Consider the following 27,385-nt stretch of genomic DNA (forward strand, 5'->3'; position numbering starts at 1 on the left):
TGAAATATTTTAGGTCAAATTTGCATATTCAAGGAATGAGTGAATGTTGGAAATGATTGTTACTAACTAAACACAGAAACAGTAAAAAATGACTTTCTTACAGAAACATCAATATATACCTTAAAAGAAATAGAATAAAATACATTCCACAGCTTAAGCACTTATCATTTGAACCAATTCTTTTGTGCTTTTCCATCTGGGATAACATATAGCTATTGCTACATGGCAAGTCAGCCTAAAACCGATTGGGTCAACTGAAAGAATAGTATACTATTATTCCAGTCTATTGTTTCTTGGGAGAATCTACTGTCCTCCTCTAGCCATACTGATAATGACAGAGCTGATTCTCAACTATCTGTTCAGGGACCCAGTGATTTTCACCTGGCTGTTCTAGGATGGCTTTCTTTTTACAGATTGGCTGCGTGTTGGCTAGGATTACAATCGGGATGTGAAATGTCTGCAGTCTTTAAGCTGGGGAGCCCGGGCTTGTTCTCATGATACATGCAGAAGGCTGACAGACGGAAGCTCTGCAAGGCTTTCTAGATCCCAGAATCATAAGTCATCCAGTGAGCCAGAGGTCTGCAATGTCCTTACAGTAAGGAAGGAGCTTATCAGGATAGCATTTAAAGATATGCTGAATGAAGGTGTATGCCCACAACAATGCAGAAAGGAGAAGGGTTTTGCAATCTCTTCCTTTGCCTTTTTAGTTTCTAGAATATTTGAGTTCCATGATGTTATTATGCCACTAACATTTTTGAAATTATATTTTTGTTTGAGCATGTGATATAAATGATTCTGTAAATCAAAGAGCCTGTAAGCTAACCATAATCTTAAAATCAAGAGTAGTATTAATACAGGTTAACAGAGAATAATTCTGTCCCCACCAGGAGCACAGAGACCACCACTACCAGTTCTGTTAGGACTGAATATGTGCTAATTATACATTGTCCCACCTGACCCTGAATAATTCATATTGTATAGAAACTATTAAAACTGACTGGCATTAAATATATGAGTGAGGACAAATTAACTCTCCTGAACAGTGTACTGAGTGATAGATATGTACAGTGATTCATTTTTCCATGGTCAGGTTTGTTATTCAGACTGCTCAGCAGGCCTCAGTAGTCCAGCATTTTCTCAGGAAACAAAGTAGGATCAACAAAAGCTTAGCCTCCTCTCCTTTCCTTTTCAAATACAAAAGATCCATTTAAATTAAGATACTAAACTGTTGCTAGATGTGTAGCCTTGGAATGCCTACATAGTTTCCTTTTTATTTAAATTAGAAACAATCTTATTTTACATATCAATACCAGTTCCTTCTTCCTCCCATCCTCCCATGCCCCCCACTGACCACTCAGAGGGAGCTATGGGTATAGCTTAGTTGTAGGGCACTTGTTTGGCATGTAGGAAATCCTAGGTTTTGTCTGTAGTGCTATAAGCAAACAAACAAACAAAAAATGACCAGATGCATCTATGGCATCTCCTTGTAACTGGTACATTGGAAGTAGCACTTTGGCAATTGTCTGTTTGTCCTTGTCTAAAGTAATGCCTGAAAACTATAAACTATAAACTAACTTGTGCTTAATTCCAGAGAATCTTAGCCAATTGGAAGGGTCAAATGTGTGATGTGACATCTATATGTCTGTTTTCTTATATTCTGTCATGTAACAGAAATAAATTTCTATTTCCAGCAATGTATTAAAATAATAAGAGTTTTATCCAATATTGTGTTTCATGCAAGTGGATTGATTTATCTTGCATTATAGTCAAAGTCATAAAACTAAGCTATTAGAAATTGTGTCAATGTAACTTTTGTATATCTTACAATTGTGTTATGTGTCTGCTCTATCCTGTGCTGCAATAATTGCTTTTGTCTTTGAGCTCTGGTGTGAGTCATTAAATTCAAATTCTTTTAAAAAGTTAAATAAGGTTATGATTTTATTGCTGTTTTCTGTTTTAAAATAGAATTACCCAGTGATTTACCCTTTATGCTTCTGACAATGAAATAAGGCATACTTTCTTCCACAGTCTGGAAGCTATTTGGGATTTCTGACTTTAGAATTGAAGGCTTCCTTAAAAATGGTCTCACATTTTGCCTTCTAATAATTTCAATGTCATACCAGAGGAGCATGCAAATTGCAGGTAACTGGAAGGCAGTCCCTGTAGAAGATAAGAAGAATGAGCTATATTCTGGAATTTGATATGCATCTAAGCAAGTAGTCTTACTGTAAGGCTGAGATTCAATGTAGTGCTGTTTTGTTCGTTTTGTGATCCTTTATGTAGTCTTGGCTGTCCTGGATCTTACTATGCATACCAAATTGGCCTATGACCCTCCTGACTCTGTCACCAGAGTACAAGCATTACTACTGTAACTCTCCTATGTCCTCTTATGGGATTGGATGCGTTGGTTGACCATATAGGTAAAACCATTAAACTTCCCAGTCAGTAGCAAGCTTTTATGATCTACTCTACTACAGTAATTAGAGACCATTTAATTCATTACTCTAAATCAGGAAAATAAATAAATGAGCCAGTTCTGACTTAGTGGGCTGTCCTTAAATCTGGCTATGATGATATATTAGATACTAACCTGGAAACGTGGCTTTTTAACATCATCATGGTTTTAAAAACCTACTCCTTACAAATTGAGATCAATTCATTAAATGCATATATGAGATTCCATTGAAACCATCAGTATTAAACATTAATGTAATCACATGCTAGATAATATAGGCTAGGAGTGGTATACTACTGTACATAGTAAATGCAGATTTTTGTTGTCAACTGTTTAACAAGGAGGGAAAGGAAAATTCAAAGGGTAGATGTTAGTATTTTCTTTGCACATTTAATTTTTGAAGTAGATGGAATGTGTACTGTAATGGAATGCAGTTCTGTGCTAATATGTAGAACTCAGATGTTTTCTTCTGATGATGTTTTTATTCATTTTGTCTTGCTGATGAGAATAAGTTATTTCAGAAGCAAAATGAGCTGTCAATCATCACAAGGATATGTCTGAAAATAGATTAAATTAGTAATATAAATAAATACTTTTAAGCAAGCAAGGATGAGTTTGGCTTTTAAATTCCCATTTTCCAGGTGGACAATTAAGATCAGATAAAGTAAAATAATGCACAAAATAAAATGCTTTCCTAATTGATGTCTTCTGAGGACTGTGTAGTGGAGGAGGAGGGTATTGTCCTTCATGATCTTTTTAGAATTCCTTAAAGCCAAAATACAACAGGAATTATTGTCAATGAATATTTCTGAAGTCATAGACATAAAATACAGCATTATGCTTGCTTTTTTGTTTTTTTACATGTGTGTGTGTGTGTGTGTGTGTGTCTGTGTGTGTGTATGATAACTGGACAGAATCTAGAATCCAATGGAGATAAGACTATGGCCACAGGCTGGGGGTATTATCTTTATTATGTTAACTTGAGGTTCGAAAACCTGTCTATTGTGGGTAGCACCAATTCCTGGTTAGGATCTTGGACTTTGTATGTAGCAAAAGGAAAAAGAACAGTTAAAAGCATGCATCCATGTCAGTTTATGGGTGTGAAAGCAATGTGACCAGGCACTTCCATTGCTTGCTTCCATGATTCTCCATAGCTAGACTATGCCTTGAAATCTGAGCTAAAATTACCTTTTATTATTTGTCAGAGTATTTTTATTATAGCAACAGGAAAAGAAACTGAGGCCACAGGCTCTACTGTCTTTTTCTCTCTTTTTGTTTTACATTGCTAGCAGTTGAAGTCAAGGAGCTATCATTGAACTATCTGGCTGCTCAGCCCCTAGAATCTCTTGAGTTAAAATCTGAAGTGAAACTTAAGAACTAACATACTTGGAAATAAATTTAAATTTAGAGATATGTCTGTTTCTATAATGAACTAATAAAGTAATTGATTTTTCATAGGGATAAGAAAATGGCATTCATGAAAAACAATCACATTCTGGAGCAAAATATTGTGTTACAATCACAGAGATATATATGATGTGAAGATGCCACTATAATATTTCAGGGAGAAAATGCAGTAATATAAGGAAGGAAAGAAAGTCAAAGTTTAATTATTTTATTTTCAGATAGAAATCAAGTGACAACTTTTCTTCTGCTTGAAACAATGACTTATTTGTGAATTTTACTTAAAATATATTGTCTTTCTCCATCTGTTGTTTGCGTGTGCATGTGTGTACTTGTGCATATTTGGTTGTGGATGTTTGTGGGTGTATGTTCAGGAGTGACTATGCATGTATGTGTTCATATGGAGGTCAAGGGTCGTCACTGAATGACTTCATTCATCACTCTCTGCCTTTATAACTTTCACTTCCTTAAGCTTTGAGAGTTTCATACATGAATATAATGAATTTCCATCTCTTCATGTCATTAGGATGTACTCAGTCTTGCCAATGTTCCTTTTTGGGACAGGAACTCCCATAGAACCTGTAGCAAACTTATCAATTTATTAACTTACTAGCTTATCTAGTCAAGGAATCCCAGGGACCTGCGATCTTTGCCTTCCCATCACTGGTTTTGTAGCCATTCCCAGCCATGCCTGACTTTTTGTTTTGCTTCTTAAGATTTGAACTCAGGCCCTGATAATGACATGATTAGTGCCTTAATGACTGGTTCCATCTCCATAGCTCCCTCCATTATTTCCTTTCTTTTTCCTTCTGTCTTAATAGGAATACTGTCTAATTTTGAATATGAAAATTTACTTTAGCAGAAGGGCCCAAGATTTTTCTCTATGATCCTTAATATTAATATAAAGATTTAATTGAGGATTCATTGCTTTCTCAATAAGATAAATGAAATTATTCTCATAGCCACTGACTGATTATAGTGTGAGAAACAGCTTTCAGTATAAATCTTCCTCTGATTTACAAATAGGATTCATTGGAATGGTTCATATTTTACAATATACCATACTTTAACATGTCTTGTTTTGAATATAAAGAATAAAAACTCTTATTTTTTAGTATTATTAGATAGTGAGTTCATTAGTTTGTTAATTACAAAATGTGTTTAATTTTTGTTGTGTTCACATTTTAAAGTAGATTAACTAATATCCTGTTTTTCTGGTGGGCTTTTCCAGGTTTTCCACATTTTCCTAAGTTGGGACTGGAAAGTACCACATTACATTTTTCAGTCTTTGCGTTTTTGCCTTCTTTCTGAAGAACAATGGGCATACAATTACATGGAAGAGGACTGATCTTGAGCCTAATTTTCCTCCTGTTAAAGTTGTCAAGAGCTGAAATACCACTCTCAGGTAAGAGTGCTGCGCCCAGACCCTACTATGGAAGTTTATGTCCACTTTTTTTTTATAGAAGAAACAATTTATTTGGACTGATGTTTCCAGTGGGGTAAGAGTTCATCACAGTGGGGTAGTGTAATGGCAGGCAGGCATGGTGGCCACAGTAGGAACCTGAAAGAGCAAACTCTAAGTGGTTATGTCCACTTTTCAAGAAGAATGTATGTGGACCGAGGATGTAACTTTTGTATTCTATTTCTGAACTATCATGAAGCTTCATGGCTATACATTTTAGGTTTGGGTTAGGATATTTAGTTCCTCTCATAATTTTTCAACTTAGTTATTTTGCCTTTTATCTAACCTTGGTCTGTTACAAGACTAGGTGATATTTTGTCACAGATCTAGGAAGACCTGGGAAACTAAAAGAGGCATTTTATTTTATATACATGGGTTACTTACTTTAAGGAGACTTTTAATTTAGGAATTACTAACGTTGAAAGAGCTATAATGAAAAATAATTGGATAAGCCTCATTTAAAAAAGAGATTTGATTTGTTTTCAATTATTTATATTTATGCTCAGGTATGTTTATGTGCATATGAGTGAATGTGCCCTCAGAGGTCAGTACAGGGCATCAGATCTACCTGGAGCTAGGTAATAGCCCTGACACTGGAGCTGAGAACTACACTTGTGTTCTTTGCAAGAGCAGTACAGGCTCTTAACTGCTCAGCCATTACTCCAGCCCTAGAAGCCTTATGTTCTTTCCCAAGGCAAGTTGTTTTTAAAAGTGAGACTGATGGGTTATTAAAATAACAGAAAGTCATATCAGAGCTCAAAATTGTAATACCTAATACTACCTTGATTCCACAGGTGAGAATGTACTCTCCTCTATTCTTATCAGATGGTTGAGCCTTTATTTATGTGTTCTGATCTGTTAAGGAAGTCCAGTTCCCTATTTGCATGTATGTTTATGTATATGTGTACATTTATTTTGATAAGTAGATGAAATCTTGCAACTTACACAAATTCATCAGAATTCATCAGTGACCAGATGAGGATATAAACATGCTCATTTTTAGTAGATTCTTTCTTTAAAAGAAATATGTGAGTTTTTGGTTTTTGATTTTGCTTAAGGTGTGTCTGTGCACCATGTGCATGCAAGGTGCCAAAACAGGCCTGAAGAAGGCAATCAATACCCTGGAACTGCAATTATATGGTTGTACAACACCTTACATGTTCTGGGGACCAAACCTAGGTCTGCTGGATGGTCAGCAAGGACTCTTAACTCCTGAGCCAGCTCTGCAGCCTCGTTAAATTTTCTTGTATAAGAGTGCAGGGCACAGTTAAGAGCAGCAAGGATGCACGTGATGTTCCAGATTCAAACCACAGACCCTAGTCTCTCACAAACACATACATGTTCCCTGTTTTTGCACAAATTCTTCAGTGATGTAGGATGAAAAATGTTATATTACTTTACATCGCTTATTATAATTCTGATCATTTCTCTTACTTATCATTCATGCAGTAATGTCCTCAGACAATTGTTATAAAATATTAATAGCATGTTTTCAGAGCAACTGAATAGTGCCCATTTATTTTGGCACTCTAGAGTACTCACTAGTAAATGCAACCAAGGCAGGTATCCAATTTGAATGTCAACGAGTCTGGTGTCTCTGTAATTGGCCTAATTATAGAGGAAAGGATTTGTAATGTGGAATATATATTCATACAAACACCCAAAGGTTATTAGCTGCACTCCCTGTATAATTAGTTATTGCAGAACCTTTACAACTTTAGCAAATTTAAGAAAGAATAATGTTGTAATAAACAAGTTGTTCTCTGGTTATTAGCTGGTGTCTTTGGGACTGCTGCTATTGTGTCCCTCTCTACCATTTGTAACTGCAATAGAATTTAAACAAGGTGAACTTACAAGAAACTCAGTACCCACTTTGCTTAGGAATGGTTTTAATCAGAAACAAGACAATTGCTAATGAGTATGTGGATGCTTTAGTCAATACTAAAATGGTGATCAATATCCACTGAATATTGCCTGAATTTAGTTACTATGGGCAACATGGTGACAATGTGACTGACCACTTTTAATATGCAAAAAATAAAATATTTGCAAATTTTTCATTGGTTTGTGGGTGCTTCGGGATCTCAAAGATACATTTAGATGATGTGTGAGATCGAAGTGTTTTGACAACAATATCCTAGTGCCAATTCCTATCCCCTTTTATTGCTGTTGTCATTTGTACTGATTACTTGAAATATGTAGTAGAAAATTTTTTCTTTCTCTAACATGAATGATGGCACCAGCTCTGAGTTGTCCAGCACACAAGATGTATTTCATGGTCATGTACTCATATTTATATACCCCTAAACCAGAACAATTTTTCTTAAGACTAAAATTACTGAATCCATAAAACAGTTTTAACTTCGCTAATTCTCTTCCTAGAATGCAATATAAGATAGACATAAAATAATTCTGCTGCATTGAAGCCCAAAGGTTTTCTTCTTTCTCAATTATATCGTTGCTTTAGCACACACACACTATTTTTACTTGAAAGTATGACTGACAGACTCATTATGGTTGGTCAGATGTTTACAGGCAGATATTTTCCCCAAAAGGAACAAAATCATTCTGACAATTTAAAATAAACTGGCAGTATAGATGTGATAACTGTCACTGACCAAATTTGAGTGTTCAAGTAAAAATTAGACTTGAAGAATACTTGTATCCTCTACTAAAAGCCGGAGCACAAAGGCTTTCAAATATCAGTGACTTTCCTGATTAGATCAGAGGCAATGTCAAGTGACATTTTTTGATGACCTGTGTACAAATATTTGTCAGATAAACATCAATCTGCAAACACAGACTTTTTCTAAAGACTACCAGGGGCTGGTCAAAAAAGCATACATAGATCAAGAAGTAGGTATAATGGTTCAATATAATAGAATAGGAAGAAATATACAGGTTTAGTTTTAGATTTCATATTGTAATAGATGTTTCACAATAAAATAATACCCAAAATCATCTGGATGTAATGTATAATTTCCCAGTTCTTTTATTTACATGTTTGTAGGAAGCTGAATTTGTACACTTATAATCACACTACCTTCTTACAATATAAAGAATGTAGAAGCAAATATGAGACTCCTGCTGTCCTTTCTTTAGTAATGAGAGATGTGCCATCATAGAAAATAATGCAACCCTTCTCCTGATGTTTGTGATTTCACGAGATGTTATTTATTCTAATATATTATGTGAATATATAAAAAATAATTAAACACATTCAGATTTAACTTTTTATGTAGTTAAAATTTATAATCCATTTGAACATGGGCACTTTAGATGCCTTGTAATTTTAAAGAAGTTGAAGAAGTCAAGACCTAGCCCAATGTAACAGGGCTGAAGGTCCTAACTGTATCTTTACTATTGAATAGTACTCAGCAGTCAGTTGCTATTTGTATGCAAATTGCATTTCTCAAAAATACATATGCCAAAGAGATTTCCTGCTACTGATTGCTTTGTAATTCCTTATAAATAAATACTATAAATTAACACCTGACAGAATTGTACTAAAGAATATCTCGGTTTGAAAATTACTGAGTACTTACCTGCAGTATAGCATTATGTACACCATTATCTTTCAAAACCTAATTCAAGTGCCTGTCTTCAACATCCATGAATTTTGGGTAGTCTTATTTTAAACTGATTTTAGGATAGGGAATGACAGTACAAGTAGGGAAGAGAAATAAAGATAAATTTATGAACGTCAAACACCAAGGAAGATTGTAGAAAATTTTTATCAACAAAAATGGAAATCAAACAAAGAGAAATTCTTCTGCAATAAACATTGACCTTTAGCATATTTAATGATCCATTAATCAATGGTTTCAGACTAAGAGGACTACTGTAATCACACATTGTTTGAAAAATGATTTTGGCATTTCTTCGTAGAGTCAGTTCCATTATATATGAAAATTTATCACACATTGATAATCCAATAATGGAAAAACCTATGATGCCCAGGATATGAGTTGAAAAACATATTAACTGGAAAGAGAGATGGAAAATAAACATGTTCCATAATACAAGAAATATCAAAAGAGACACAGGACATCAATAGGGTGAAAGATGCTAAATTAGTTAATTATGATATCTAGATAGAAGCAGGAAAAATAACAGAAAACTTTCCACATGACAGAAATTTGTAAAAATCAGTACACATGCCCACATAAATGATATGCCAAAAATTTTAAATACATATTTTGATTGATAATGGGCTGTTTTTATTGTGATTTTATAAAGTTATCACACATTTCTGGGGCTAATTGAAGGTTGTGTATGAGACAATATAAAACGATGGCAGGGGACTATTCTCTGTAGACATACACAACTGTTAAAGAGAAGCAAAATTCTTGGGATAGAATTTTCCTTACAATATTAATTACCGTTCTCATTGCTATGGTAGAGTATTTTTAAAAGCACCTAGTGGAGGGAAGGTGTTTTTCTGGTTCATGTTTTGACAGGATGGACTTCATTGTGTCAGGGATGGCAGTGAGAGACAGACATAGTTAATCAATTTATACCCACAGTTGGAAAACAAGGAGGGGTGAATGGTGGTCAGGTGGTTACCCCATTTTCCAGTTTACATGCCTCCAGCTCACTGACTGGTACGGTTGACATTTTATATTCCTCTTCTCATTTAAACCTCTTTGGAAACACCTAGATGGATGCATTTCTTCATGTGTCTCCTGAACTATTCTAAATGCAGTCACATTGGCACTGAAGATCAACTGTCACACTTGCCAATGTAGAAAGCACATGTTGTTCTCATGACACTAGAAGAAACCATCCTGAGTGAGGTAACCCAGTCACAAATAGAGAAACATGGCATGTACTCTCTCATATATGGATTTTAGACATAGATCTGGGGAGTGCTAGCCTACAATCCCGTGGCCAGAGAGTCTGGGAAACAGAAACTTCATTTAGTGGCTGATCGAAGATGAGGCAGACTCCCTTTGCTGAACTCAAGAAAGCCAGTAACAGAGAGGGAGGACTGATGACCAAAGGGATTAAGACTGGGCTGGTTTAACCCCCAGAAACAGCTGACCTGACAAAGGTTAACTCTTGAATCCCAGGCATCAGCCTGGGAATCCAGCAAGGGACTGATCAAGACCCCCTGAATGTGAGTGTCAGTGAGGAGGCCTAAGTAATCTATTGAGCCTTGGGCAGAAGATCAGTACCCATCCCAAGTATACACATGGACTTTGGACTCCCATCCAACAATATGAGGTGCACTCTCACCCTGAACTCTTGGGGAAGGGTCTAGGCCCTGCCCTATATGAAATGACAGACTATGGACACCCCCATGGAGGGCCTCACCCTCCCTGGGGAAATGAAGGGATAATGGGGGGGGTTGGGGGGAGGGCATTAGGAGTGGAGGGAAAGGGAGAGGGCCCTGGAACTGACTTGTGAAGCAACTTTGTTTCTTATCTAAACTTAAACTGAAAAATAAATAAATAAAAAATAAATAAATAAAATTAAATTAAAATAATAAAAAATAAAAAATAAGGATAATTATACTCTTAAAAAAAAAGAAAGCACATGTTGTTCTCTTTATTTAATCATGTCCCATTTTTGAAAACCTTACTCTTCAAGTATACTGTTTTGATATTCAGTTCAACAGGTTCCAACAATTACAAAGCAGTCATATGTGCAAGTTGCGTTTCCATTTGATGAGTATTTTCAAATTGAATGTGAAGCTAAAGGAAACCCAGAACCAAAGTAAGTATGTTAGTAAATATGCATCTGGAAACTATATGTGCGTGTTTGTGTTTGTGTATTTGAAAGGGTTTTATTTCATGCTATTTTAATGTGACTATCATAAGTTACAATACAAATGTACATTATGACTGAAGCACCAAATTTCTCAGTAAGTGGTACTTAAGACTATGGTTTTGTGATATTTTTATTGTATTCTGACAGTAAAATTTGTTTAGAATCAGAGGGCAGGAGTATCCACTAGGTGACAGAATTAATGACAGAGGTTTTGGAGGACTGAGGAAGTAGTAAGGCAGGGCTTAGAAAGGATCTTGTTCCTTTTGGATGAAGGACAGGAGAGTTAGGAAGTCACTGGTGACTGCTTTACAGCTTCTTTGATCTTCCAGGTTCTTACCCTGATATCTGATTCCTGCTTTGCTATTGATAAAGAATACCTAGATAAATGCATCAATTTACAAAATCAAAATTTGTTTATGTATGTCACACAAACCTGTTTACATTATCTATGCAACAATTTATATGTGACTAGGTAGAACTTAACTGCGTACTTTTTTCTCAAATACAATTGTAACTATAATGACTTTTCTACCTATAAATCTGCTGTCATTGTTTATGAAGAATTGCTCTGAGGAAATAAGGGGAAATAAATTATCAAATGATTAAAGTATAGAGAGTTTCTTACCACTCTATTATTTGTAAAAGGAAAAGCATCAAAATGGGTTAAAAAATGAAATAGCAACACCATGACAAAAATATTATTATATCATCATAAAATTACTTTTAATATTATTTTGAAACTGATATTTTTAACTGAAAAATTATATATTTAAGATAGATTCAAATATGCCGCACACTTGAAAATACCAGATAAAAGGGAATTAGTGGAATTTGTATGTGTGTTTGTGTTTCTTCACACAGACATATACACAGTGAAGCACGTGATCCAGAATAATATGTATATATATATATATGTGTGTATGTGTGTTGCCATCCAGATATTATGGAGATATTTTTAAAATACCTTCAATTTTAAAAGAGAATAAAACTGCCTTCAATCTTCAATATCTTATCTCACTTTCCACATTTTTCTTTTTTTGTTGTCTTTTGTTTTTCGAGACAGGGTTTCTTTGTGGCTTTGGAGCCTTTCCTGGAACTGGCTTTCTAAACCAGACTAGCCTCGAACTCACAGAGATCCACCTGCCTCTGCATCCTGAGTGCTGGGATTAAAGGCATGTGCCACCAACACCCGGTTTCACATATTTTTCTTGCCTTTATGATTTCTTGCACTTTTCTTTATACACTGTCATGATTTATTGTATATATTTTAAACTCACAAATTCTCTTGATTTTATCTTTTGTGTATTTGTTTATTAAAGTTTTAAAATTATGAAATGTCACCAATAATTTTTTTATCTTGTAGATTTTCATGGACTAAGGATGACAAGCATTTTGATCTTTCTGACCCTCGGATAATTATGTCTAACAATTCAGGAACATTCAAGATCCCAAATGAGGGACACATCTCTCACTTCCAAGGGAAATACCGCTGCTTTGCATCTAATAGATTAGGAACTGCAATATCCGAAGAAATCGAGTTCATAGTTCCAGGTAAGTGTTCAAGTAGAGATTTCAGTAACAATTGGTCTAGGGAAGCATTAATTGGACATCATGCCATATAAAGCAATAAACCAGTAAGAATTTAATCAGCATGTATTTCATTTACTAGAAAAACATCTCTTCAGACTCTTAATATTTATAGTCAGATATTGTCACAAAGCCTAATCATACTGCAATTCAGTAAAATATGTTACCTCAGATAAAGTACCTTCCATATATGATGATGAATAAATATATTATTAGCTAAATTTAGATCAGTATTCAGTAACAGATAATCTCAAAGCCACTACATCAACACAAAGACACTCTTCAATAACACAGTTTAGTGCAGTTCTATCAGGCTCCAGGACCCATATCCTTCTTGTAACATACTTGTGGCTCCAGGATGATACATCTCACAAAATATGCAGCTTCAATCAAAGAATCTAAGACAAAAGCATAAATAGCTGTTTATAGGATTTTAACTGCTTCTAGAAGGAGTGTCTTGGCAATTCTTTCACCTACTGCTAGATGGAGAAAAGCTGGCTATATAATCCCAGTTAAATAAAGTCATTTCCCTATAGTTGGGTAGAGCCAGCCACTGATGATGTATAAAATAAGAATATATCATTACAAACTGTAAATCCTTCACAGTTAAGACTGTCAATTCCGAAAACAAATACCAATTTCTGATTACTTAATCATTGACAAATTTTGCCTATGTCCATGAAATACCCACTTATTTTCCCTGATCTATGGTTCCTAATTTTATACAAGTCTAACCCAAAGCTTTATAGGGCAAATTCTTACATGGAAAAATATCAGTTAACATTTTCTTTTACAATTTCTTATTAAATTTGGAGCCTTGCTAAGACAAAATAATATAAACAAATGATAAAGTAACAAATAATGAGGAGTTATTTTCTTGAAAGTTAAGAGAGAGTGCTGTATATAAATTATTATTAAAGCCTAACAAAATTCTAAAGCACTAAATACTGAGCAAATTTGGACTTCTATAATAACAGTATGCATATTCAAATTTGTAATGAAACTGAAAATCCAAATAAAGTGAATGGTTATTGGACCACATGGTAGACAGTAAAAGTGACAAAGGAAAGATATAGAAAAGACTTGAAATAAGACTGTAAAAATACAAAAAATAAATCTAAATACATCCCCATTCCAATTTAAAGATAATAGTTAATTGAGTACTTTTTAAATGCTGTAAAATACAGAATAAAATATATAACCATAAACATTCCATTTTTATTTTAGGCTTTTTCATCATTTTGCATACCAACCATAGTTCCCCTTTCCCTCCCCTCCTTGCTCTCCCCAACCCATTTGCATCTACACCTCAGAAAGTGTAAGGCCTCCCATGGGAAGCCAACAAATCCTGGTATGTTCAATTGAGGCATAAGCAACTCCTCTCCTACACATCAAGGTTGAACAAGGCATTCTACCATATGGAATGGGTTTCAAAAAGCCAACTCATACACTATGGATAGATCCTGGTCCCACTAACATACCAGGCCATAAAAATGTTGCCCACATGCTTAGAGCCTAGTTTGGTCCCATGCAGGCTCCCCAGCTGTAGGTCTTTAGTCCATGAACTCACACAAGTTTGGGTCAACTGTACAACTGTACCTTTGGGTTTCCCTGTCATGATCTTGATCCCCCTTGCTCATATAATTCCTCCTACCTCACTTCGACTGGACTACTACTGGTGTTTGGATGCGGATTTTTGCATCTGCTTCCATCAGTTACTGGATGAATGTTATATGATGACACTTAGGATAGTGACCAATATGATTACAGGGGAAGGCCAACTTAGGCACTCTCTCCACTATTGTGTAGCTGGAGTAGATTCCTGGGAATTTCCCTAGCATCACATTTATCCCGAATTTTAAAACAACAAAAGGTGGAAGAATTATCATCAAAGTCTGTTACATCATTTGGGGCAGGACTGAGGCCTTCCCCATGTAATAGGCTGAGAGAGTATCCCTCCATAAGGAATGGGCTCCAAAAGCTTGTTCATGCACTAGGGATAATACTATAGAATGCAATAATAATAGATCTAAAAAAGAAATAGGTAAATATATAACATATTAATATCATTGTGTGGTGGCTCAAGCAGAAAGAGCATTACTAAGGACATACCAGACTTAAGTCACATAGGTCTAAATTACAACTAATGAATGTGTATGGAATATCATACTGAAACTGGGGAATGAATTATTTCATGTATTTGGAAGAAATGGTACTATTGATGATCTGTTGAACTGTAAAAAGAATAAAAAGAACTATAAATTAATGACAAAAGTTCAATGACAGTCTATTTTTAAAATTAATTTTATTTAAATTAAAAATAATCCTATTTTACATACCAATCCCAGTTCTCTCTGTCTCCCTTCATCCCATTCCCTGCACCAAACCTTCATCCCCCCCCCCATCCACTCCTTAGGGACAGTGAGACCTCCCAAAAGGATCATCAAAGTCTGTCACATCATTTGGGGCAGGACTGAGGCCTTCCCCATGTATATAGGCTGAGAGAGTATCCCTCCATAGGGAATGGGTTCCAAAAGCTTGTTCATGCACTAGAGATAAATATTGGTTCCACTGCCAGAGGCCCCATAGACTATACAAGCCCCACAACTGACACCTGAAAGTTTCCTATTTTTGAAAATTAAGTAATACATTTGTTATTCACGGGTCAAACAAGAAATGTTAGGGAAAATAGTGAAAATGATGGTTTGAAAAAGTCCGGATGATAAGATATATTCTTACCATGAAAACATTATTTAGAGGAATATTCAATGTCTTTCTAACTTATATGAAAAGGAACAATAATGGACATTAATGAAAGAGGCTCATTATGTAACATATCTTTAGGATAAAAATGAATGAGCTGACTTAAGGTAATAGGTTGTAGTATGTGTGTGTGTGTGTGTGTGTGTGTGTGTGTGTGTGTGTGTGTGTGTAAAACTAATTCCAGTGGTGTAAACATTTACTATGAGACACACACACACATCTTCATAAAAGAGGAAAGTGGGGTTTGGAGAGAAGGCTCGGTCAGTAAAGAGCTTGCCATGTAATCAAGAGAACCACTGTTTGAGCCCAAAATGTAGAAAGCTGCCATCACAGTGGCTTGTACCTGTAATGCCAGTGCTATGTTAAGGATGGAAAAACAGACAGATTCCTGGAGCTTTTGGGCATGGGACTGATCCAGATCCCCTGAGTGTGAGAGTCAGTGAGGAGGCCTGGGCAACCTATGGGGCCCTGGGCAGTAGATCTGTACTTAACCCTGGCATACAAATGGACTTCGTGTGTCCATAACACACAGAGGGATGCTCTCTCAGCCTGGACTCTTAGGGGCTGGCCTGGACCCTGCTCTGAGCGAAATGACAGACTCCTATGTGGAAGGAAGTGGGGATAGGGTAGGAGACTGGGGGTGATGGTGTGGGGTGCGGGAAGAGGGGAGGCAGAGGGAGCTGGGATTGACATGTGAAGCAAACTGTTTAAAATTAAAGTAAAAGAAGAAAAAAAGAATGCTTCACACACCAATCCCAGCTCCCTCTCCGTCTCCTCCTCCCCCGCACCCACCAGCCCTCTCAAACCCTGACCTAATCCCCACTCCACTACTCAGGGAGAGTGAGGCCCTTCATTGGGGAATCTCCAAAGTTTGTCATATAATCAGGGGCAGGACCCAGGCCCTCCCCTATGGGTCCAGGCTGAGAGAATATCCCTCTGTGTGGAATTGGCTCCCAAAGTCCACTCAGATGCCAGGGATAAATACTGATCTAATACCGAGGCCCCAAAAATTGTCGAGGCCTCCTCACTGACACCCAAGTTCAGGGGGTCTGGATTAGTCCCATGCTGGCCTCTCAGCCATCAGTCTGGATCCATGAGCTCCCTCTTGTTCATGTCAGCTGTTTCTGTGGGTTTCACCTGCCTGGTCATGACTGCTTTGCAAAATGACTTGGTTTTGTGAAGGTAACAACCCATCATGTGGGCTTGGTAAGATCTGTTTCCAGCTTCATTCCTTTGATGTTAGCTTCAGTGCAGAACAGTTAATTGGACTGTTAACTTGTTCAAAACTGTTAATTTACAAATAGAAAAGAGACAACAGCATAATAGCCAAAGGAAAGGGCAAAATTGAGTCTCTTTAGTGTCCCCTCTCCTGTTAGGGACACTTCATCTTAAGATACAAGTACAAAGAGGGCATATTTTGATCCTTTATCTTAGGATGTTTTGTTCCCACCTCCTAAAATGTGAATTCACCTAGGTTCCCCCATTTCCCTTGCCTAGGTGTATGGAATTTGGGGGCACCGGTATTTGTGTTTACTTTATATTGTTTTATTTACTTGTACGTATGTATCATGCACTGACATGGGAATCTAACAATTCATTTGTAGTGGAGTGTATTGCTGCAAAGACTTGAGTCTCACATCACAGGGAAATTTTATTCTAGAGGCAGTTCTGGCTGATAATAGCCTGGCAATATAGATTCAGGTTTCCCAAATTCCACATTCTATTCTGGCAAAATTTGATGACATTTCTATGGTAATTAACAAAAGAAAGTCATAAACCAAAGAAGTTTAAGAGTATATTGGTGGGGACACCAGGCAGTTAGGTTACAGTGCAGTGAGGAAATTTCTGCTACAGGTATCAGGTAGTGTCTGATGTCTTTCATTGGAATTGGTTTGAAGAATGCTAGGGATCTTTCTGTATATCCTGTAAGAATTTTTGTAATAGTCACATGGGTGTTAGTGGTAACACAGATGAGGACAATGAATGAATATTAAGGAGGCTAAAGATAATTGAGCTCTGTATTAGCAATATTCCTATGCTCCAAAATCACTATCAGTCACCTGCACAGAATGTTTAACATAAGTTTAACTTTTTTGAGGGGGGGACTCAGTGTGTAAAATAATAAATTGTCATATAAGCTTGTAGAATCTATGTCTCAGCAATATAGAGGTTCAATTATACTTGAGGTTATAAAAACAAATCTTATAGAAATGCACATGGTGTATTATACTTCAATTTAAAGTTTGTAAACATGCATGAAATATTGGTGAGGAAATATTGGTGGTGAAAATTTTTCTTGGGAAATTTTTACTGCTGAACACAATATTGAAGATACTAATCAGCACCAATGGAGGTGGGAGGGGCTGGGGTCAGCCCCAGGTAGAAGGCAGTAATGCTCCTGGTGGAGTGGACAGCATGGTGTGTAAAAGGATTTCCATCCTGTATCTTTCTTCCTCTGTATCATTGAGGTTATTTCACTAATGACATGGTAATGCTGCTGAAGTGGCTATCCTGGGTTGTGATGACACACCAGAATTAATGGGAAGAGCAGTCACTTGTAGACTTTGAAACTTCACTTAGGAGTTAACTTGAAATGACAGTTAGAAATGTCCATCTATTTTGGATCAGGAATTATTGGCATGAATATTGTGGCTGAAAGTCAAGAATATAACTTCTATAAAGTCAGCCCTCTCTAATCTCCTCTTCTTTTCCAATGGATCCAGCAACCCTTAGAAAGAATACACTCTAAATTAAAATGTACATTTTCCCAAACACACACTGATTTTTCGTGGCCTGGTGATGCCTTGTCTGTGTTTTCATAAATCTATACCTCTATTATACATATTTTAACTGAAATGGGGTTAGAAATATGGTATGAAAGAGAGATTAAATGTATATCATAAAATGCAAGGTGATGGGGTGCTCCTTAACCTGATTCAAGTGGTTGCTATGGAGACGAACAAGGCAATAGCTAGACCTACTGCTGGAGAGAAGTGGGACAGTCTCATGTAAGACAGAACAATTAACAGATTTAAAAAATATTTTCCCTTACTACCTAAGCATTATCAGTGAAATGATGGTAGTATGAGGATAATCCCTGTCAGAGTATGACAGTGGAACAGTTAAGAGGTGGAGGATCAAAGATTAGGTCTTTAATGTAGCTAATTGCTCTCTTTCTTTCCTGCTTCAGAAACAAGTAAAAAGAAGTAGAATTCTTACAAATCATTTCCAGGCTGTCTTGAAAAGACTTCATCATCTGACCTCCACTCTAGTCCTTCAAAGTTCATAAATAAGACCATTTCAAGCTTCCTCATTTAACAATGGATTTCTCTTAAGCTGCAGGGATTTTATTTTTCTTTATTGATGGAAACTTGGTGGTTCTAATTTTAGAGTTTGTCTCTCTCAGTTATGAAGTTGTTATTTAATATAAAGGGATTTTTTTATTCACAATGCTTAGTTTCCTGTTTTTATAATTTCATAGTTGAGTTTGGTAAGGAGAGGATGAGAGAAAAAAGCCCAGCAAATAGATTGCATCATTTATGAATGCATGACCAATCCTTTCACTACATGGCATATATACAGAATAAGATCTTAGTTGGTGAATTAGTCAACAAGTTATTAGGTTCACTTCCTATTCCAGCCATTTTTCTAGTTGTATTAATCCATTTTCTAACACTACAACAAAATCTCTGATATAATCAGTTTATAAGGAGAAAAAAGTTAGGTTGGTTCACATTTTTCCATTGTCTTGACCATGATGGGATGGCTTTACTGCTTTGAGCCAGGTTACAGAAGCACATCATCATGAGAATGTGTGGAAGAGTAAAATCTGCCTACATTGTGATACAGGGATCAAAGGGAAAGAGAACGGACCACAGTTACACAATTTCCTTCAAGATCATCCTACTATAACTCCTTATGACAATGCCTCACCTCTCTAAAGTTCTAGCATCTTCCAGTAGAGGTCATGAAGCATTAGCTTTGACCACATGGGCATTTGGGAGATATTTGTCTGTGCCTTAGCATTAGTGACTTGAAAGAGAACAGCAAACAAAACAAGAATAGCACATCCTGTGACTGTGACTAGGGCACGCACACACGTGTGTGTGTGTGCGTGTGTGCGTGTGTGTGTGTGTGTGTGTGTGTGTGTGTGTGTGTGTAGATGGAAGCTCTTTTCCTTTCTGTTCTATTGAAAATTTCAGAAGTTCAGCTTCTAGAGTTCTCTCAGGGTTCTAAAAAGGAACTACATGTAAACAAAGGAACTAGAGTCTGAGGGGAAAAGAAATGTAATTACAACTTGATCTTTCTATCCTTGTTTCTTTATTATTCTCCTGTTTCTCAGTTTCACCATTTCTCTATATCTGTGTTTCTTCATTTCTATTTTCTGTCTCTGTGTTTTGTTTCTCCCCACTTCTTGGGGGTAGAGGTATATATACATTTGTAACAGTGATTCTTTTTAATAATGCAATGTGAGGCTTAAGTTTCTCAGCATCAGTAAGGCAGATAAGATTTACACACAGAGTAACAGACTAAAAGTTCTAGGAGAAACTTTTAGCATCAATTGACTAGGGCTGTAGGTCAACGAAAGGGTCTATGTTTAATTTTCACAAGAAACAAAACCTGGCACCTTCTAGTGCTCTAGCCTCAGTGGCAGCATAGGTCTTAAGGAGAGTTTACTTTTCCTTGAGAATGAGCAAAGGAGCTGATTACCTTTGTCTTTATCTTCTCAGGGGAAACAAGAGGGAGCAGTAAATCTCTGAGCTAAAATCTTGAGTTACTACAACAAGAAGTTTGAGAATTTTCAGAGCAAAGTTAGTTTAGGTTATCACTTCTCTATCTGCAAGCGAGGTAAAAACAGGGCATGTTTATATTTTCTATCCATCTATGCATCTATGAATCAACATCTTTGGATGTGTAGTAACTCTATGTTGGATATCTGGGAATGTCTTAGATGGGTTGCTTTTGCCTGGGCCATAAGCACTGACCAAATGCCTATCAATAAACGTAATTTCAGGAAGGCTGATCTCTGCAATTGCAATGGAGACAGGAACAAGGACCTGATAGTGGGAAACAGACCTCATACATAGCTAAGGAATACAATCAATAAACTAGAACCTATTAATGGAGAGCAGGTTTTACATATAGCTAGGGAGTATAATCAGTAAAACCCCAAATGCATGGGAGAAATTTCTTCCCAGTAAATGATCAGATAGTACTAAACTATGGGAAGTGAATCCAAAGTTTGTTACAGAAAGGGATAAGCTACAGGAAGAATGTACAGCAAGAAACAGCCAATTCATTCACAAAATTATGACATCAAGTACAGATTTTGTGCTGGTTTCATCCATTAGGCAATCCTCAATTCTTCTTATGTATCTCATGATACAATAGCTGTGTAATTACAGTGTGATCTTGCAGATTGTAGTGCTTTTCAACCATCAGAGATTAAACTGATGATATTAATGCTTATACTTTGGCTGTGTAACACCAATCCTTCAGGTTGCTGATTTGCTTTCTGTTTGCTTTCCTGATCTATTATAACCTGTGTTAAATTTTCTGCTATATGTTTTTGAATTCATAAGCTTTTAATTACATATGCTCTAGTTACTTTAGATGATAAAATCATAATCTAGTATTAAAACAACTCCAGTATTTCCCAGTTTATCTTAGAACACCCTCTAGACCAGTGGTTCTCAACATTCTTAATACCTTGACTCCTTAACATAGTTCCTCATGTTGTGGTATCCCCAAGTCATAAAATTATTACATTGCTACTTACTAGCTGTAATTTTGCTACTGTTATGAATCATAATATAAATATCTGCTATGAGACACCAGTGGGGGTCATGACTCACAGGTTGAGAGCCACTAATCTGGACAGCTATTTTTGGTCAGATGTTTTCTCTGCTCAGTAAGAAGTGTTTTTTTTTTCTGAATATTGAGAGAATTGAAATTATATGTTTTCAACCCTTGCTGACATAACCTGAAGTTAAAAGTCTCCATTGGAGTTTCCTTTTGTAGATTGGCTTGAATGAAGTGGCTAAATTAATTAGTGGTCAGCTTGTCTCTGGGAAAGGTTTTCTGTGTAGATTGTCTTGACTTCAAGAAGTCATTCATGAATGAACACAACAAAGTGTAGCTCACATTTGTAAGTGAATACTGGGGATTGGTCCACTGTTCTCAATGATTGACATGAAGGACCCATTGGAGCATCATGAATAAGAGGAAGTTGCCAACTGCTTCAATTACTGTTGCAAACAGATCTGCAGTATTGTTATGTAGATGGGAGTTGATTTCATCCAGTGGGTGAAAATGGGATTTCTGAACACAACTGAAGTTCTGCTTAAGTAGGCAGTGATGTGTAGGTGAATTCTGACCCTTTTGCAGGAGGACCACCTAGGGTTAAATCTAGTCTGGATTAGTGTGTTTCAGTGATGATGGGGGTTCTTCAGAACTGCCAAAGCAAGCAAAAGGGGTGGAATTGCCTCACCTGAGCAGACTATTGCTTAAAACCAAACATATTTATCTGTTCTCAATAAATAATACTATGGTTATTGCCTATGAAGTGAATCAATCAGTCACTTTTAGAGTGGTTCAAATAGGGTCATTTCTTTATCTGAGTTAAAATTCTCTGCACAGCTGCTGCTCTGTTATTTTAATTTAATTTCCAACAACAACATCAAGATGGTTAGTTTAAATCATAAACTTGACATAACCTAGGATCATCTGGAAAGAAGGAACCTCAACTGCAGAATTGCTCAGATCATATTGGCCTAGGGCCACGTTTGTGAGATATGTTGTTGAATTATGATTCGTGTAGTGAGATACTGCCTACTGTGGGCAGCACTACCCCTAGGCAGATCTAGCCTTTATGAGAAAGCTAGCTGAGCCTGAGCGAGGGATAGGCCAGTAGCTGCATCCCTCCTTGGTTTCTCCTGCAGCTCCTGCTTGTGTTCCTGTCCTCACTTCTTTCAATAATGGAGTGTGACTTGCAAGTATAATCCCAATAAACCCTCTCTTCCCCCACGTTGCTTTGGTTCATGATGTTTATCATGGTAGCAGAAAGCAAAAGGGAATGTTTATTGAAAATGTTAAATGTGCATGTTCTTCCATAGTGAAGGCTATAAGATTCAACGTCACCAAATAATGAAACAACCCAGATTAATTAATTTCTTCTCTGAATCCTTAAGTTAGATGATATATAATCTTCCCTGCATCCTGATACTAATTTCATCTTTAGTTAAAAGCTGTTTTGAAGATATACAATGTGTATTTAAGGGCTTAGTAGACCTATAAATTGTCTTTTTTCCCTTTATGTTATGGATGGGTTAGATGCTCACTGAACTAACTTTATGTTTATAGTTTGGGAACTGGAATTTCATAATCTAGATTTAATTAATGTAAAGATGCTAGCACTTCATTGGCTTTATTATCTGTCTGATTCATTAGACTTTTCTGCATGCTTTGAGGGAGAGAATTTCCAATTAATGATTCATATATCTTATTAATTATCTACTTTCTTTAAATCTGGATATTCACATTAAGAATTAGATAGTTTGCATATCAGATAGAAAATAATATACCCATTCATTTTTCCTACGTGTGCTTCTTTTCCCTTGTTGTCTGTTGTTTCTGAGTGTTAACAGATTCATCAAACCCAAACATACGGCTATCTTCCATACCAGTGTACACTGAAACTCAGTGTGGCAAATAATACTAAATAAATAGTTAGAATTTCAAGTTTGAGTATGTAACAGATTTATTAATTTTTCATATGAGCGAGGTATGCTTTTTGTCTATCAATGCTAATGATTTAGCTGACATATTATTTTATTCTTGGGGTGCTAACAGTGAAATATTAAACAATCTGTCTGTTATTAGGAATTTCATGGTACCTACAGCCAAAGCATGGTTCAAAGATAACTGTGACTCACATGTCTTGCCAATGTCTCAAAAAGTATCTGGCATAAGTGTGATGACCAAAAGGGAAGCACCATATGACTGAAAGTGCAGATATTGAGTCTTCCCTGCCCATGTTGCTGAGGTACTGTAACAGCTCACTGCCTTGTACAATTCTTGGCTTGGAAAAGTCCTTGAATTTAGACCAAAAGAAATTCCTTGTAAACAACTGGTACCTGGATACAAGAAAATGTCAGTAAATTGCCCTAAACACTGAGAATGGGATGGGGCCTAAAGAGCGATATGATAAATACAGAGGAAATGGGTAGCAGTTCTCAAAATTAATTTTGTAGAGACTGGCAAGACATGCAAAATTGAGAATTTTTAAGAAGAAAAACCTTAGATTTCCATAAAACACAGTAATATTTTGTGAATCACTGCTTATTATAAAAAACTTTAGACATATTTAAAAAAAATCTCACGAGGCTGGACTTTTGGCAGATGTCGTCCTCTAACTATTGTCCTGCATCAGAACTTGTGAATCCACAAAGTCAAGCCCCCTAGTGGAGTTGGAAGAAAGCTATATAATGTTCAGTCAGGATACATTTTCAATATCCATATAGGTGTAAATAGTTTATATGAACTGGGAGCATTGGTGGTGGCTGTCAGTTCTGTGAGGTTCTTACTTGCATTACTCTCATACTTGCTCCTTTGGGAAATTGATCCCATCATGAGGAGGAAACAATAGAAGGCATTATTGGAAACCCTCCTTTCCAACACCAGTTCTACCTCACTTAAAATTGCATATACTGGAGTGATCCTCAGGTAGGGTCTTCTTTGTAACTTAGAGTAGTCAAATGTGCTCTTCTTGTGTTTCCCATCTCCTCATATGAGGTTTGAATTGTTGGTTTAGTATATCTAATGATCTGAACAGGGTATTCACCAATCATGTTCATTGCCTTTGCAATAAAGACAGAGCTAGGCAACAAAAAACTAACAGAAGAAAACACAATGTCTGTAAAAGATGGTATCATGTCTGTGGGAAATGAACAAATTCTGTGGTTTGCATTGTATCTTAGAAAAACAATGCATGAGGGTTTTCATACCTTGTTGAGAGCACAAGCAAAAATATTTTGGTCAGAACTTTACCATGCAGAAATATCTTTTAATGTTTACTTTTCATTTATTTTATTTCCCCCCTCTCTCTCTGTGTGTGTGTGTTTGTGTGTTGTGTGTGTGTGTGTGAGTGTGTCTATGTGTCTGTCTGTGAGGTAGTGGTTTTATCAGAGTACATATATGGAATGCTATATGACCACTTTAGACATCAATTTTCTTCTTCTACCATAGGGATTCCAGGGAATGAGCTCAGGTTGGAAGGCTTAGCCAGTGCACCATCTCCTGTGTCCAAGAAGTGTATTGAAAGTTTACCAAAATTCATGTCAGGCTATTTTCCCTTTTATTGAAAATAGATCTTTTTATTATACAGTATATCCTGAATGAAGTTTCCCGAGGTCCTCTTCACCTTCCCTCCACTCTGGATCCATTTCCTTTCTGTCTCTCATTAGAAAAGAACAGGCTTCTAATAAGTCATGACTAAACATGACACAATAAAACACAGTAAGATGGAGCAAAAACTATCATATTGAAGTGTAGGCACAAGAGTCAGAGACCTCCTCATTCTTAGTCAGTAGTTGTATAGAAACACAAAACTAATAGGTAGAAGATATACATAGAGGACCTGGTGCAGGCCAATGAATGCCATGTGCTTGCTGCTTCAGTCAGTATGAACTCATGTTAACCTTGCTTAATTGATTCAGAGAGTTTTGCTCTCCTTGTGTATTCCATGCTCTCTGGCTCTTACATTCTTTATACCTCATTTCCAAGGAATTCCCTGGGCTCTGGGAGGAGGAAGTCAAAGGAAACCTCCAATTTAGACTTGATCTCTTATCTATTCCTATCTTCTTCTAAAGGAAGGCTCTCTGATAATGATTGGATAAGGCCCAGATCTATGAGTATAGCAGAATATCATTAGGAATTATTTTATTGATTTTTTAAAGACCAGTAGTGTTTGATTTCACTGCAGAACTCTAGGCTTTCTAGTCTCTGTTTCTTCACTACCCAAGCAGCATTGGGTGTGGGTTCCTTCTTGTGGAGTAGGCCTTAGGTCAAATCAGACATTGCTTGGCTATTCTCATAAGTTCTTTGCCACCATTGCCTTAGCATATTTTTCATGCAGGACAGATTGTAGGTCAAAGGTTTTTTTTGTCTGTGTTAGCATCTACATTTCTGGTAACCTTCAGAGTAACTTCCTGTACCAAAGAGACTATAATATTGGGGTGAGGTCTTGATGTAGGGACGAGCTCAAATTCCCCATGTTCAATGAGATGTGTGGGTGTTGTCCTTGGCAATGGGGTGAGATCTGTCAGCATGCAGGGGACAACCTTTTGTCTTAGGAATAGTGTGGGTTGTTTGGGGATTTCCATTGGATCTTCTTGGCCAATAACTCAGGTGAATGCAACCTAGTCCCAACACTGGAAGCCTTGTGTAGAAATGATCAAGTCAGACTCTATAACCAACATTACTAGGAGTACTCATAGGATCACCTTCCTAGATGCCAGGAATCTTCTACAGAATTAGATTTCCACACTACCTCCCAAATGTCCCACTCCCCCAGTTGCTTTAGTTTCTCTTGATTTTTTAAGATCTATTCATTCCCTCACACTGTTTGTGTTTTCCTGGGTTTCTTTATTGATTTTCTCTTTAAGGACTTCTATCATCTTTATATTTGATGATTTTTTTCCTGTCCTTCATCTATGTTGGCATATTCAGGACCTGCTGTGGCCGAGACATGTTGCCCTGGATGTTATTGTGTTTTATGCTGGTATTTAGGCATCTGGATTTAGTATGATTATGGGTATAAGTAATGATTTCTGGATTTGTCTTTGTTGGCTGTATTTTGTTTCTTAGATTCTGTTTCCTTCCTGGATTTTCAGAGAGAGTATGATGTCTGTGTGTTGCTATTTTTTTTTGGTCTGCTCAGGTGGTGTGTTCACAGTGTATGCCTGCTGGTATTGAAGCTTTGGATACTGAGATGATTTTGGAGAGGGAAGATTGGAGGAAAGGGTCTTTGTGATCTCTTGGATATGGGGTCAGACAGGAAAGGGAAACCAGATGATTTTGGAGAGGGAAGATTGGAGGAAAAGGTCTTTGTGTTCTCTTGGGAATGGGGTCAGACAGGAAAGGGAAAACAGAGCAGATTGTCTGAGTCAAAATTGGGGATGAAGCTGGGTGGGGAAATTGAATTTCAGGAGCAATAGAAGAATGGTAATTTTGCCTTCGGACTACTTTTTGCCCTAGAATGGATGACCCTTGGAATAGCATGGCATGCCTGCTGGGATTGGGGTCTGGTAGAAAGCTATGAGCCAGGGAGCAAAGTTAAAAGTGGGAAGATCTGTGGGAACCATATGGGAGATGACTGTGAACTAAGTTGCCTATGGTGCACTACTGTAGAGCTGGCTCTGCTGTAGAGTTTGGAATGAGACTAGGGGATTTGAACTGGGGGTAGAGAAAAAGAAGAGAAGGGCTGCAGGCAGCCTCATCTTGCCATATTCTTAATAGTATTTACCTCTGTAGGGGAGATACAGGATCAAAGACTTGGGATGTTGAATTTCTTAGTTGCTCAGTTTTTATGACAAGACTGTCACTGGTTATGAATAACATAGAATATATTAATGTTACATTAAAAGTGAATGTCTAATGTCTCATGGTGATCATTTTATTAGGTGTTCCAAAATTTCCAAAAGAAAAAATTGAACCCTTGGATGTAGAAGAAGGGGATTCCATTGTCCTACCCTGCAACCCCCCCAAAGGCCTCCCACCTTTGCACATCTATTGGATGAATATTGGTAAGTAGTGTTCTGTTCCATCATTCTGAGTTACTTTAATTCCATGAGCTATGTAAGTAACACAGTGAAGCCAATGAAAGCAAACATTCATATCTGATTAATTATGCTGTAGAGACAAATAGATTTCAAAATTAAATA

At 36.7% G+C, this 27,385-nt stretch overlaps 1 protein-coding gene across 5 annotated transcripts in view; it reads left to right on the plus strand.

Annotated features, from left to right (window-relative positions):
• Window positions 1-27,385, plus strand: part of Chl1 (cell adhesion molecule L1 like) — a 191,325-nt gene that overhangs the window by 103,891 nt on the left and 60,049 nt on the right. For all 5 annotated transcript variants that reach the window (XM_040739359.1, XM_013125011.3, XM_013125014.3 and 2 more), the window contains 4 exons: window positions 5,091-5,264; window positions 10,934-11,039; window positions 12,457-12,644; window positions 27,125-27,247. In XM_040739359.1, coding sequence (XP_040595293.1) covers window positions 5,177-5,264; window positions 10,934-11,039; window positions 12,457-12,644; window positions 27,125-27,247 — 505 coding nt within the window. In that variant the 5' untranslated portion in view covers window positions 5,091-5,176. The remainder of the gene's footprint in view (window positions 1-5,090; window positions 5,265-10,933; window positions 11,040-12,456; window positions 12,645-27,124; window positions 27,248-27,385) is intronic.

The sequence above is a fragment of the Mesocricetus auratus genome, unplaced genomic scaffold (genome assembly GCF_017639785.1).
Source record: "Mesocricetus auratus isolate SY011 unplaced genomic scaffold, BCM_Maur_2.0 Super-Scaffold_100676, whole genome shotgun sequence".
NCBI lineage: Eukaryota > Metazoa > Chordata > Mammalia > Rodentia > Cricetidae > Mesocricetus > Mesocricetus auratus.